The following is a 14,509-nucleotide window of genomic DNA, read 5'->3' on the forward strand; positions in this document are numbered from 1 at the left end:
GGGCATTTCATTGCGAAATCCAACAGGCCGAACAAAGATGAGAAGAGACCGATTGAAAGGAGAAGGTCCAAAGATGATAAGAAGTTTATCAAAAAGAAAGATCAGCGAGTTTTAATTACAGAGGAAGGAAAGAGAAAGTGGACTGACTCAGACTTAGAGCGGTTCATCTCCGAGGAATCTTCGAGTGAAAGCGACGATGAGGCAGTCAAATGTCTCATGGCTGATGAAGTATCAGAATCTACCGAAGATATGGTATTTGACTTGGAATCATTGGAATTTACATGCGATGACCTTGTCACAGCATTGCATGACATGCTAAATGAGTTAAGAGACTATCGCAGCAATTCGATAAGGCTAAGGTAGAAAAACAAGTTAACCCTCTCCAGCTGCTCGCAACAAAATGAGGTTGACGGTTTGAAAGTCAAGTTAAGTCTGTTAGCGGCTGAGAATGATGACTTAAGAAGATTATTCCATACTACTTTAAAAGAAAACACACAGCTGATAAATGTAGTCAACTCATGGAATAAGTCATATGCTTCTCTAGAAAGGATGCATGAGATGCAGAAACCAGCTAGAGATAGAACCAGGCTCGGTTATAGCATCAATGAGTCCAGTACTTCTGAATCACAAACATGATGAGCCTGAAGTCCAAATCAATCAAAAGTAAATTTTAAGAACAATAAAAGGCGACGTGGTCTAGGATATGTTGAATCTGAGAGTGTGAAAACCAACCGATCTTGTCTTAGACGCAGGACAAATCCAAGCGTTCACAATGGTTCAGTTTGGTCCTGCAGAAAACCAAGTTCAACTGGACATCACTCGAGAATAAGACCTAACCGATACTACAACGGCCGACCTGTTCAAAAAAGATACAGATTGAATGACAAGGACAAACGGCCAAAACAACATACTACAAAAGAAAGAACATGCACACACTACCAGATTATGCACCTAACCGCATCCATTCTGGGACACACAGTGGAAAGTCCCTTAGGATAATATAAGTGTGGATCCCGAAGGGCCTAATCAGCTGAAGACCCAAATAGATATGGGTACCAAGATATTATTTCAATAGTTTCATGTACAAAAGAAGAAGAATGAAGAAGAATCTACTTGGTTCCTAGGCAATGGCTGCTCCAGACACATAACAAGAAATAGACAATTTTTATCAAAATTCAATGATCACTAAGGACCAAGAATCATTTTTTATGATAATTCTAAAGGTAAAGTAGTGGGTAAATAAAATAATTATCAATGTTGTACCCTTAGTTGAAAATTTGTGTTAAAATTTGATTAGCATAAGTCAACTGTGTTACGATGGTTACACTCGTGGGTAATATTTTTAAGTTCCAAGGATCAACCGCTTCCCAGCTCATCAAACTTCTCAAGAGACTTCAGAATGGAAGAACTACAGTGGTGAACAGAATCAGGAGTAATAGAGGAACGGAATTCTTGAACCAACTCTTGTCATCCTATCTTGAAGATCATGGCATCAAGCATGAGCTCTCAGCTGCCAGATCACCGAAACAAAATGGATTTGCTGAAAGAAGAAACCGCACCCTCAAAGAAGCATCTAGAATTATGCTAGCAAAGTCTGGTATCGCTCAGAGATTTTGGGCATAAGCTGTCAACAATGCCTACTACACTCAGAACCGGTCCATGATGAACAAGATTAATGAAAAGACTCCATATGAGATCAAGACCGGCAAGCAGTCCGAGATTGGATATTTTCGCATATTCGATTGTAAGTGTTTTATACATAATAATGGAAAAAACATTTAACTGCATTTGATGTTAAATCTGACAATGGTGTCTTCTTGAGATACTCAACAGTGAGCAAAGACAATATATTATACAATCAAAGGACTCTAACTGTTGAAGAATCCATACATATTGTATTTGATGAATCATATATCTATCACGATAATAGTAATAACAAAATTCATGGTTTAAGTAATAAATTAGATGCTACTAACCTTGAATATAGCAGTGATGATGAGATAGATTTGAGAAGAACAAGTGAACATCTATCTGAACAAAATTCAACCATCCAAGAACAAACTCATCAGATGAATGAACTAGTGAACAATCACCAGCTAGAAACTAATCAGATAGAGGAAGAAATCGTGGAACAAGAAGATGCAATGACTCAACCAACAGAGTGCACTATACTCTAAGAGATCGCATTCGTACTGAGCAGTCAACAGATGAGCAGTTGAAAAAATGGAAGATGCGGGATGAATCAAAGGGTAGTACATTGTAGTCTGTGGAAGATGACATTTTCAGATATAGAGGCTGTTTATGGGTGCCTAGTGGTGATTCGTTGAGAGCCGAGATTATGGCTGAGGCACATGCTTCACCGTACTTTATCCACCCCTGGAGTACGAAGATGTATAAAGACCTACAGTTACTCTATTGGTGTCCGGTTATGAAAAGAGACATTATGAGGTTTGTGTCGGAATGCCATAGTTGTCATCAGGTGAAGCAGAGCATCGGAGACTAGAGAGGTTGATGAGGTCGCTCCTTATTCCCGATTCGAAGTAGAAGAATATTAGGATTAACTTCGTGGTTGGTTTGCTGAGAACAGTGAAGGGCTACATTGCTATTTGGGTGATCATGGATCGCTTTACTAAATTAGCGCATTTCTTTCCAGTGAAGATGACATACTCTATGTCATAGTATGCCGAGCTGTATAATCGAGAGATAGTCAAACTACATTGGATTCCAGTGTCTATTGTATCCGACAGAGATCTGCGTTTTACTTAATCGTTCTGGAAGAGTCTTCATTCTTCTATGGGGACCAAGCTGTTGTTTAGTACGGTCATTCATCTGTAGACTGACGGCCCATCGGAGAAGGTGATCCAGATTTTTGAGGACTTGCTACGGGCTTGTGTGATCGACTTTCAAGGTAGTTGGGACCCGAAGCTGTTGCTAGTGGAGTTTATATATAACAACAGCTATAAGTTGTCTATACGTATGGCTCTCTACAAGGATCTTTACAGGAGGAAGTGTAGGTCACTGATTCAGAGGAATGAGGTCCGAGAGAGAGTCGACATTGGACTAGATAATTTTCAGCAAACTGCGGATTTAGTGGTCAAGATCCAGGATAGGATGAAGATGGTGCATAGTAGACAGAATAATTATGTAGACATGGGAAAAAGAGAACTCAAGTTTTCCGTTGGTGATTACTTCTTTGTCACGATAGCACACATGAAGAGAGTAATGCAGTTCGGGAAAAAAAAAAAGATCAGGCCAAGGTTTATTGAACCGTTCGAGATCTTGGAAAGGGCGGTAGCATTGGCATACAAGGTGGCCTTACCACCTAATCTAGCTGGAGTACAAAATGTCTTCCACATCTCTTTGCTCTGCATGTATATGTCAAATCCATTACATGTACAGAATTATGAGCCACTGCAGCTTACTCCAAATTTGTCTTACGAGGAAAAACCAATGCAGATCTTAGGTAGGAGAGAGAGGAAGCTGCGAAATAAGTTTATCAAGATGGTCAAGGAGAAATGGTTGAATCATCCAGATGAGGAAGCTACTTGGGAGACTGAAGCCGACATGAGGAGCCGCTACCCAGATCTTTTCGGTAAGTACTGATTTCGAGGACGAAATTCTTTTAAATGAGGGAGGAATTGTGACACCCGAACACAGTAACCACATGTATGCATGAAAATTAGTTAGAATTAATTTAAATAAATGACTTAAATGCATGATAAGGTAATAGTATGACATAATGAATATGTAACCAAATGTTATGAATTTGAACTTTCTGCATTGTAAAACACGTCGTGCGACCAAGGAGAGAGAATTGAGACGATTATGATGAGACGTCTATTTTATTTTAGAAGTTTATGAATTGAAAATTTGAGATTTAGCAATACAAATTAGGAAAGTTAATTTATAGATATTAGGAAACGAGCTCAATCAGTAATAAATTTTTCTAGAAAATAACAAACTTCGAGCTTACGGTATCAAGAACTCGTAACACCGAATATTTTTAATCATCATATGGACTTCTAATTGATTAATTACTGAGCAGTCAACGGATGATCAGTTGAAAAAATGGAAGATGCGGGATGAATCAAAGGGTAGTACATTGTAGTCTGTGGAGGATGACATTTTCAGATATAGAGGCCGTTTATGGGTGCCTAGTGGTGATTCGTTGAGAGCCGAGATTATGGCTGAGGCACATGCTTCACCGTACTTTATCCACCCCTGGAGTACGAAGATGTATAAAGACCTACAGTTACTCTATTGGTGTCCGGTTATGAAAAGAGACATTATGAGGTTTGTGTCGGAATGCCATAGTTGTCATCAGGTGAAGCAGAGCATCGGAGACTAGAGAGGTTGATGAGGTCGCTCCTTATTCCCGATTCGAAGTAGAAGAATATTAGGATTGACTTCGTGGTTGGTTTGCTGAGAACAGTGAAGGGCTACATTGCTATTTGGGTGATCATGGATCGCTTTACTAAATTAGCGCATTTCTTTCCAGTGAAGATGACATACTCTATGTCATAGTATGCCGAGCTGTATAATCGAGAGATAGTCAAACTACATTGGATTCCAGTGTCTATTGTATCCGACAGAGATCTGCGTTTTACTTAATCGTTCTGGAAGAGTCTTCATTCTTCTATGGGGACCAAGCTGTTGTTTAGTACGGTCATTCATCTGTAGACTGACGGCCCATCGGAGAAGGTGATCCAGATTTTTGAGGACTTGCTACGGGCTTGTGTGATCGACTTTCAAGGTAGTTGGGACCCGAAGCTGTTGCTAGTGGAGTTTATATATAACAACAGCTATAAGTTGTCTATACGTATGGCTCTCTACAAGGATCTTTACAGGAGGAAGTGTAGGTCACTGATTCAGAGGAATGAGGTCCGAGAGAGAGTCGACATTGGACTAGATAATTTTCAGCAAACTGCGGATTTAGTGGTCAAGATCCAGGATAGGATGAAGATGGTGCATAGTAGACAGAATAATTATGTAGACATGGGAAAAAGAGAACTCAAGTTTTCCGTTGGTGATTACTTCTTTGTCACGATAGCACACATGAAGAGAGTAATGCAGTTCGGGAAAAAAAAAAGATCAGGCCAAGGTTTATTGAACCGTTCGAGATCTTGGAAAGGGCGGTAGCATTGGCATACAAGGTGGCCTTACCACCTAATCTAGCTGGAGTACAAAATGTCTTCCACATCTCTTTGCTCTGCATGTATATGTCAAATCCATTACATGTACAGAATTATGAGCCACTGCAGCTTACTCCAAATTTGTCTTACGAGGAAAAACCAATGCAGATCTTAGGTAGGAGAGAGAGGAAGCTGCGAAATAAGTTTATCAAGATGGTCAAGGAGAAATGGTTGAATCATCCAGATGAGGAAGCTACTTGGGAGACTGAAGCCGACATGAGGAGCCGCTACCCAGATCTTTTCGGTAAGTACTGATTTCGAGGACGAAATTCTTTTAAATGAGGGAGGAATTGTGACACCCGAACACAGTAACCGCATGTATGCATGAAAATTAGTTAGAATTAATTTAAATAAATGACTTAAATGCATGATAAGGTAATAGTATGACATAATGAATATGTAACCAAATGTTATGAATTTGAACTTTCTGCATTGTAAAACACGTCGTGCGACCAAGGAGAGAGAATCGAGACGATTATGATGAGACGTCTATTTTATTTTAGAAGTTTATGAATTGAAAATTTGAGATTTAGCAATACAAATTAGGAAAGTTAATTTATAGATATTAGGGAACGAACTCAATCAGTAATAAATTTTTCTAGAAAATAACAAACTTCGAGCTTACGGTATCAAGAACTCGTAACACCGAATATTTTTAATCATCATATGGACTTCTAATTGATTAATTACTGATTTAATTAACAACCTTAAGGGGTCTAGATTAGAAGTGTTTAATTCAGTGAATTAAAAGTGAAATCCCACTTAGAAAATTAATTAAAAACTCTAAGCTAAACACACATACCCACATGCATCCACCTTTCAGCACACACTACACGCACTCAAAAACCCTAGGTTGGCTAAAGAACACCCTAGCCAAAGGAGGAAGAATTTGCGAGCCCCATTCGAGTCTCGTCACGTCATCACACGATATTCATAGGCACAAGTGACTAAGGCGTGTTTTAAAACCCTTTTTCGTGAATCATTCCCTCCATATTACTGTTTTTGTTTGTTTTATGTGTGAGAGTTTATAATGTTGATGGTTTTAAGATTTTTACATGTGCATCTCATGTTTTTATAAAGAACTCCTCGAAATTTTTGGATTTGTTGATGGAGGGATGCAAAACAGTGGATTCAAGGGGCTGATCTACATATTTAAGGGTGGATCATCAAGTATAGAATGGTTTAGGAGAGGACGGAAGGTTGTAAACTCCCTTGCACACATCACGCATGCAGGCCATGAGATGTATTGGGCGGTTTAGGGTTCCTACAGCCAAGGGGGCTGCATGGGGTCCTATCCATGGTCTGAAGGGAAAGCTTAGGGTCCTAGGAAGGTCTGGAAAGGCTGCGCTGTGGCCATGAGTACACAAGATGCCCGCCTTGGGCTGTATTTCTTACGTGTGACCCAAGAGGTTAGGGGACGATGGAAAGGGCTGGACCAAGAGCTAGGGCCATTCCTTAGGGTCCTGGTAATGGTATGGTGTGGGCCGGTGCAGTAGTCGTGGTCGTCCATGGAAGGCTGATGTGGCAAGCGGATGCTTTTGGAGCGCCTTAGTTCGTTGAGTCTAGATCTTAGGGCATCGGGTCTGAGTCCAAAAGGGCTTGCTCATGGGCTTAGCTAGGGTCTAAGGAAGAGGTCTAGGGCCTGATTTGGAGTCGTTTTGAGTCGTGGTCTTTTCGGAGTCTTATAATGTCCAAACGTGTCAAAATAGAGACGAGATGAGCCTATGTTAAATTTATTATTCTTGTTTCGATTTTTGGCATGTGATTGAGGATTTTCACTAGCTTATATTGAGTCATAAGAATTCATTAATGGTCTGGTCTCTGGTTGGTTCGAGTCGAAAGGGTTGTTTGGTCATTTGTTTGCCCGAAAACGCGAAAACTGAGCTAAAAGAATCGTTTAGTGAGCGAATCAAGTCATTATTGAAACATTGGTCCTAAGATGAAATTTCTTTCAATTTTTTGGATATTTTGGTGTTTTTAAAATTGTGGGATCGAGTTGTTTTCGTTAAGTCAATGTCCGGGGTCGTTCGAGTACATGTTGAGTCGTATCGAGTTCTGTCAGTTCGAGAAAAGTCAAGGGCGGTTTGCGAATTCCTAAATTGATTCTATGTCAGATATATGACATTTTCAAAGTTTTAATGTATTTGCATATTTTATTCTATTTTTAAAAATTTCCAAATATGTGCATGTTTTATGCTATTTTTAGCAGCTACGATGCAAAAATATGTTTTAAGCCATTTCAAAAGATGTAAAGAATACGAAAAGATATGCATGTATTTAGATATGATAAAGAAAAACATTTTTAATTTAGGAATGTGAATTGATCGTGACTTAAACGTAGTAAGGAATCCGTTGAAAACGAGAACGGTGACCTTGTAATGAAAAGGGAGTGAACCGTTGATAGCGGGAATGGGAACCTCATTAATAATGGATCTGTTGAAGAAGTGAATGGTAAAGTTATTTTAAGTTAATCAGTGGGATTACCTGAAAAAGTAGACGTTGAACCCGACGGCCTAGTACTATAGTTAATAGATTGATCAATCGACTTTATGTTTTCGCTATCGAGGATCATACTTCACTTAAAAGTATCATTTAATGGAAAATTTAATGTTTATGGATGATTTTGAAAATTGCATATTTTTGGAAGTTATACAATTGCATGACAAATCTATTTTTAGTAAAAGTATTTTTACACATGTGCTTGTATATTTATGTACTTTCTGTTTTCGGTTTGCGCATGCTGAGTCATGAGACTCATTAGGTTTTATTGGTTGCAGATGGTGATGTTGTAGAGTCGTGAGGTACGAACCATCGAGCCATTCGAGAGGCGTAGTGCTTACCCGAGGACCTTGAAATTTCGCATATGTTAAAGATTTTAGTGATTTTATGGATTATTGTTTTTATTAGAGTTCGATAGGATGTTAGAATTTTCGGTAATAAATATCTAGAAATTTATTGCCTTACTTATTATTTCCACATGAATGATTGTGGATAGCGTATAATTTTGTTTATTTGATTGTTTTGCTAGTTTTGTTATGATAAATTAATTATGCATGTATTAGGAAACGAGGTGGCTGTTTAAAAAAAATTAGCGCAAGTCTAAATAAATTAGTTGTTAGAGTCGTTACACGTAGAGTCTAGGTGTTCTCCCGATTCGTATGAAAAAATGTTGTACAATCATAACCGCTAATTTATCTATACCGTTGCATTGGTACAAAGATAAAGTAAATATCAGCATTTATATAAAGTAAAATATTATTAAAAAATATTTTTTGTAACATAAAAGTCGATAAATCTCAAGACTTTAGTTGAGTTGCTGGAAACCTAGTCTAACATCACTAAAAGTTCCTGTAGGAACTAATCGATTATTGTTAGCATAAATTATGGTCCTTTCAGCTCATATACCTAATCGAATATATAATCATTGGTATATTAATGTTTGACCGAGATTCAATAACCCTGTGAAGAATCTTATAAAATACATAATGGCATCACATGTGTAAGTAGAAATCCCTTTTTCTTTAAAGCACACATCTTGCTCTAGCTAAAGACTTCATGCACTATTATCTTCTCATATCACATTAGATATTCAGACACATATGCAAGCAGTGAAACCCTGAATACAATGCACTAGGTCTTACGTGTGTCGCCATTATATCCAATCTTGCCACCTGATGATCTTAATTGAGACGGTAAAGGAGTTAAAGTGTAGTACTAGCACGTAGAGCCTTAGAGTTGTCTCTGGTCATAATAATTAATGCTGTACAACCATAACCACAGACTTATACGCATAATAAATGGTAATCACTTGGAAATCCTAAGGGAAGGTAGTTTGGTGAACTCATCCAATGAGCACCACCATACGTATGTTTAAATATCTCTATGTCAATACCAATGAAACTTGAAGGGAGGATGCTAGAGCTCACCTCTAGCTATTCTCCGCCTCCGCCCCCATGACAAAAGTGAGGAATCCTCTTTTCGACTCTGACTCTCCCACTCCAGTCGTTGCTTTTCTTTCTGTTACCACAAAAGTAGCTGCTTCAGCTTCAGCCACTCGAATTTTCGATATTCCTTTTTATTTCTCATCAAACTAATGGCATCTTCTTCTTGAAATCCTAGCTATTCTTAGCATGATATTGAGAAATATCATTTACAATAACTGAAAGAAAGCAAGAAAATATTAATAAAAAAAATTAAAATCCAATTCCGTTTCAATCAACTATAAAAAAGCCAGAATATATATTATATTATGATATAAAATGTGTTGAAATATTATGTATCAAAAACAAAAAGAGGGTATAGTCGAATGGTAAAATTTCTCTTTTCCAAGGAGAAGATACGGGTTCAATTCCCTCTATCCGCCCATGACAAAGTTTGAATATGATTTATTTAATATGCACTTAAAGGGTTGGCTATAGTCGGTCGTGATAGTGTAGTGAGTCTACCCCCCCCCCCCCCCCCCCCCCGTTCCCTTCCGTACCATCCCCGTGAAAAAGTCTGATTCCTTACTTTCTACAGTGCCGTAGAAATTGGTCGATGTAACGACCTCTGTTTGCCATTAGCAATCCACCTTTGCACCCACATTGTGACGTCTTCTACTAAAATACTACTAGAAAAAAAATTGTAAGCTATTTTCAAATGTATATTCAAACATATGCATACAATAAAAGCAGTCAATCGTGCATTTTTAAAAACTACTCAACCACTTAATATAAATAAATGCAGTTAAATAAAAACCAAAATATCAGCCCAGCCCTAGACTACTGTTTTAAAAGGACACACATACAATATTCAAAAGCCTTCCAAAGCATCAACATATCAAAAGGTGTAAAATGTATAAAAACCATGTTTCACTCCTGACTCATAAACATATATATAGTGTGGAAAAACATAAAGTTCTCGGGTTATCGTGCGCACTCCCAGCTCCGCCTACTCAGTCTTCGGCGCCTCCAGTCTCTACCTCATCATGCTCTCTTGCATCAATCAAACCTAGTGAGTCTAAAGATTCAACACACCTGAACCGTTATAACAAATACGTATACATAACATGCGACAGTGAAAAGTACTGTAATTAAAATAAACTTCATGATCTTAAAAGCATGAACGTAAACATATCGTAATGTAAACAAATCTCATCATGTAATCGTATCGTGTTCATTTTTCTTTATTGAATTCAGTTCATTAGTTGTGACTTTCGTATCAGCTCTAGTCGATGGATGCATCTATGTATAACCGTGGAACCCGACATCAGGGTCATAAACAAAAGTTTTACCCATTCAATGAGCCTTGGCCTTGCATGTTCGTGTTCGTGTTTGTATTAGTCACCACCAACTCACCTCCTTCAAACATGTCATCATATTCATCACTTATAAAATTCATGCATATACGTATATTTTCTTAAAACCAAGCATGCAACATTTTTCTGTATTTTCATAAAACTCATGTTCATAATAAATATATACTGCTAACTCAACATGGGTGCAAAATGACCATTTTGCCCTTTGAAACCCTAATTGACCATTTTACCCCTAAACCTCAAAATTTTGACCCGAAACAAATCAAACATATTAAAACACCTCATAAAATATTTATAACCATTTTCTAGACGTAAACTCGAGCCCATTCAGTAACTTTCAAGACTCGTTTTTGAATTTGGACTGAGATCCCGGTTTTAACATGAATCAACCCGAAACTTAACCAAACTTTCCCAAATAATAACCATTACTTATTCACACCTTACCAGCCCCTAAACAACAAAATCCCAGCCATTTAGAACCCCCTAAATTTGGCTGCACCTTGTTGGAAATTTTTGGAACCAAGTTGCTAGAACCCTAGTTGCATCCACACTTTGAATTTTCATCCCTAGGCTAAACCAGCTTGGACCAGACCCAAAACAACCATTCCTAGCCCACCAGAAGACCCTCATGGACCGATCTAGACCATGCTTGGCCTCCATAGACCATGGCCTGGTTCAACCCACGCAGTCGTTCCCCTTTTTTTTTCCTCACCCGATCGGCCAAAAATCACCAAAACCCTGGGATCCGATTGGCTCTCTCATGGCTCGATCCAAATATGACTCCAGAACCTAGACACCCTTGATTTGAACGTGTACAGCCCTTACCAGTCTTGATCTAGCCGCCATTTACACACAAGCAATGGAAAACGTGAGTAACATGTCAAAACATATGCATATTTCGTGTCAAAATCGTGTAAATCCAATGCAACACAATATATCTAAGATTTCTCATGAAAAAACATAAAAATAGACATATATTGATGTGAATGATGAGAAAAATGAGCTATAGGGTTTGCCTTTGTGTATTTATACTCGAAAACCTTGATATAATCGCATAGAACAGGCACCGAAGGGACGGGAAGGAGTTCTATTGAAAATTCCTTACAAAATTTGAGTAGGGAGGATGCTGGCTTTTCGAAATGTTGCAGCAAAAGGTGGAGAGGCGGCGGCCAAATGGTGGTTAGGGTTTTGGAGGGTAGAGTTAATTATAATAATTAGTGTAATGGTCCTTAATTAAAAATAATGAGGTTAAGTAGGATTTTAGGCCCATTATGTATTTAAATTGTAACGTCTCAAAAATTTGAAGGTCCACGTGAACCATATACATGCAAGTTATTAAATATCTTATGTATTTTATTAAATAATTTTAATGCATTAAATGAATGATTATTGCATGGATATGTGTTTTATTTCATGGTTTATTAAAAATTCATGCATAAGGTCTTTTAGTACTTTTCGCGTTCAAACGAAGAACCGAGACCGAGGATAATTAAAGAAATTTTTTATATAAATAATTATTTAATATATGGTGTAATTAAGTGAGATTTTCGAAAATGGGCCTTGGTGGGGTATATTTACTAGCCTGGTCATGAATGTAAATTTGAGTGAGTCGAGGGACTTTTGTAGGGTTCAAGCAATATTTTCAAAAACGTACCTAAATGAAATATTTTACGGAAGTGCATTTGGGCTTGATGGGACTATTTCATTGTATAATGGACTTAAAATCCTTTTTAACCTCATTAGTTTTATTAAGAGCCCATTATACATTAATTATTATATTAAAACCCACTATCTAAACCCTAATCCTCCTAACTCTACACTTGGCCGCCCCTCTCATTGCCCATCAGCAGCTGTTTCGAAAAAAACTCCAGCCTCTCTCCTTCGAAATTTTCAAAGTTCTTCAAAGAAATCCTTCTACATCTCTCTGGTGCAAGTTCTACGCGTTAGGTATCAAGGTTTACGAGCGTAATAACGCAAATTCACTCCCTATACCTTGTTTTCCTCATCATTCACATCAATATATGTTTCTTTATGTGTTCATGAATGGAAAACATCAGATTTAATATGTTGTGTTAGAGTAGGTGCCCGTCGAGCTAAGTGACGGTCGAGGGTTCCTGTTTAAACTCTTTGTATAAACAATCTTTATTTTAATAATATTTGAAATTATTATTTTGGCACATCTTTATCTGTATACCCATGCTAGTAGCATAGATAAAGTCCTTGAATATACAAATAGTAGAAAGGATATGAGATGCTCATATGATGAGTATCATGAAACTCATATTTGGAATACTGTATATTCTAAATAGTTCATAGTCGATTCAGTCGCCGTTAAGAAGGATAAAGGCCGCTCGAGTTTGAGACTAGTATCTGCGATGTGAGTACCATGTTTTATTGGTAGGGGACATTGTGATGTCCGAGCATGCAGATAGGTGCTCCTTGTGGAGTGCACTGAACAACCCTCCATAAAGAACTTTCCAAGTGGTTCTCACTTTTCGAGTGGAAACGTCCTAGTTTATGGTTGTACACCATTAGTCCTAATGATCCGGGACAACATTGTGACTCTATATGCTAGCATTTCACTTTAACTTGTTTACCGACTCATATGGGGTCATCAGATGGCAAGGTTGGGTGTTCTGTCGAAACTTATACGAGTCTATGCATTGTAGTCGGGGATTCACCGCTTATCTCCGGGTATGGATATCCTATGTGATCTCATGTGTATGTACTTTGAAATCTCTGATCAGAGTGTTGGTGGTAATTAAGAAAGAGGTTTCTTATATTACATCATCGATACAACTACGACATGACACATAGTATCGATTCTTTGACAACTCTCGATATATCAATAGTTGTCGAATTCGGTCGGGATATATGAGATGAAGGGACCGTATTGTACGCTAATTAACCATAATGAAATGGTTCTTCCGAGCACTATCATTTGATACCTAGGGAATCATGTAAGCGATGCTGCTAGGAGTTTAAAATGATTGGTTGGGTATATCAGACTTGAGTTCTGACGTTCTTATAATCAAGGAGTTGATAATTAAAAATGGAGCAACTGGGGTATGCTCATATAAGGACATGTTTAGTCCTGAATCACATTGAGATGTAAACCCACTGCTAGTCATATCAATGAACCATCGAGGGCAACACAAATACTATCTTTTTAGATCCCATTGAGAAGTAAAATAGTTCAATGTGTTGAACGGCTTATAAAGAGTTTATATGCGCAAAGAAAAATTAGAAGTATGACTTCTATATTAAGAATGTAGCTTTTAATTTTTGGAAGTGTTCCTAAATTAAAAGTTGGCTCAAATAAATAATGTATTTGAAAATTGTGATTTTCATAACATTATTTTGGACAAAATTAAATTAATTCAAGTGTTGAATTAATTAAACACTAGTGAACCTAGTAGAGTCTAAATAATTAAATTAATTCAAGTGTTGAATTAATTAAATAACATTTATTCTTGTAGAGCCCAATAGGATATAATTATTTAATTAGTGGGCTTGAGTAAAATCAAATAAAGTTTAAATGGTCTCAAATTTGTTTGAGATATTTAAATAAAAGTCCATGTGTTTTGTAAATGTTACATGCCCAAATAAAATTGAATGTTTGGGAGGTGAAGGATTGAAGGCAACTTTTTCAACAAACAAGGCATGGACATGCACATGCAATTTTTTACTTTTTCAAGTACCAAGAAAATTTCCTCCCCTTCTCTCCTAAAGTGCAATGGCCGAAATTTTCCCATAATTCTTCTTCAATTTTTGCTTTCTTCATTTTTGATGAGAGAATTCACTTTTCAAAGAAAAATCCTCTAATTTTTCTATGCAAAATTAGAGGGGATCTTCCTAATTGGTGGTGAGCTTGATTTTGAGCAAGAAGTGCTCAAGGGAGGCTTGTAGATTTGTCTATCTTTCAAGAGCTAAGTTGTTTAAAAACTTTGTTGGAGCCATCATCAATCCTTGTGATTGATAGGTAAAAAATTTATAAACACACTATGTATGAAATAGTTTT

General features: G+C 37.4%; 2 protein-coding genes across 2 annotated transcripts; both read left to right on the forward strand.

Annotated features, from left to right (window-relative positions):
- The first annotated feature begins 2,976 nt into the window (after positions 1–2,976).
- On the forward strand, positions 2,977–3,603 carry LOC142523879 (uncharacterized). The gene has a single exon (XM_075627611.1). It carries the CDS (start codon positions 2,977–2,979, stop codon positions 3,601–3,603), a length of 627 nt encoding a protein of 208 aa, XP_075483726.1.
- A 1,218-nt stretch (positions 3,604–4,821) lies between these two features.
- LOC142523880 (uncharacterized) lies at positions 4,822–5,447 on the forward strand. Its single transcript, XM_075627612.1, has 2 exons — positions 4,822–5,064; positions 5,244–5,447. The coding sequence occupies exons 1-2, from the start codon at positions 4,822–4,824 to the stop codon at positions 5,445–5,447; spliced, it is 447 nt and encodes a 148-aa protein (XP_075483727.1).
- Positions 5,448–14,509: the final 9,062 nt, after the last annotated feature.

The sequence above is a fragment of the Primulina tabacum genome, chromosome 14, assembly GCF_025594145.1.
Source record: "Primulina tabacum isolate GXHZ01 chromosome 14, ASM2559414v2, whole genome shotgun sequence".
Taxonomy (NCBI): Eukaryota; Viridiplantae; Streptophyta; class Magnoliopsida; order Lamiales; family Gesneriaceae; genus Primulina; species Primulina tabacum.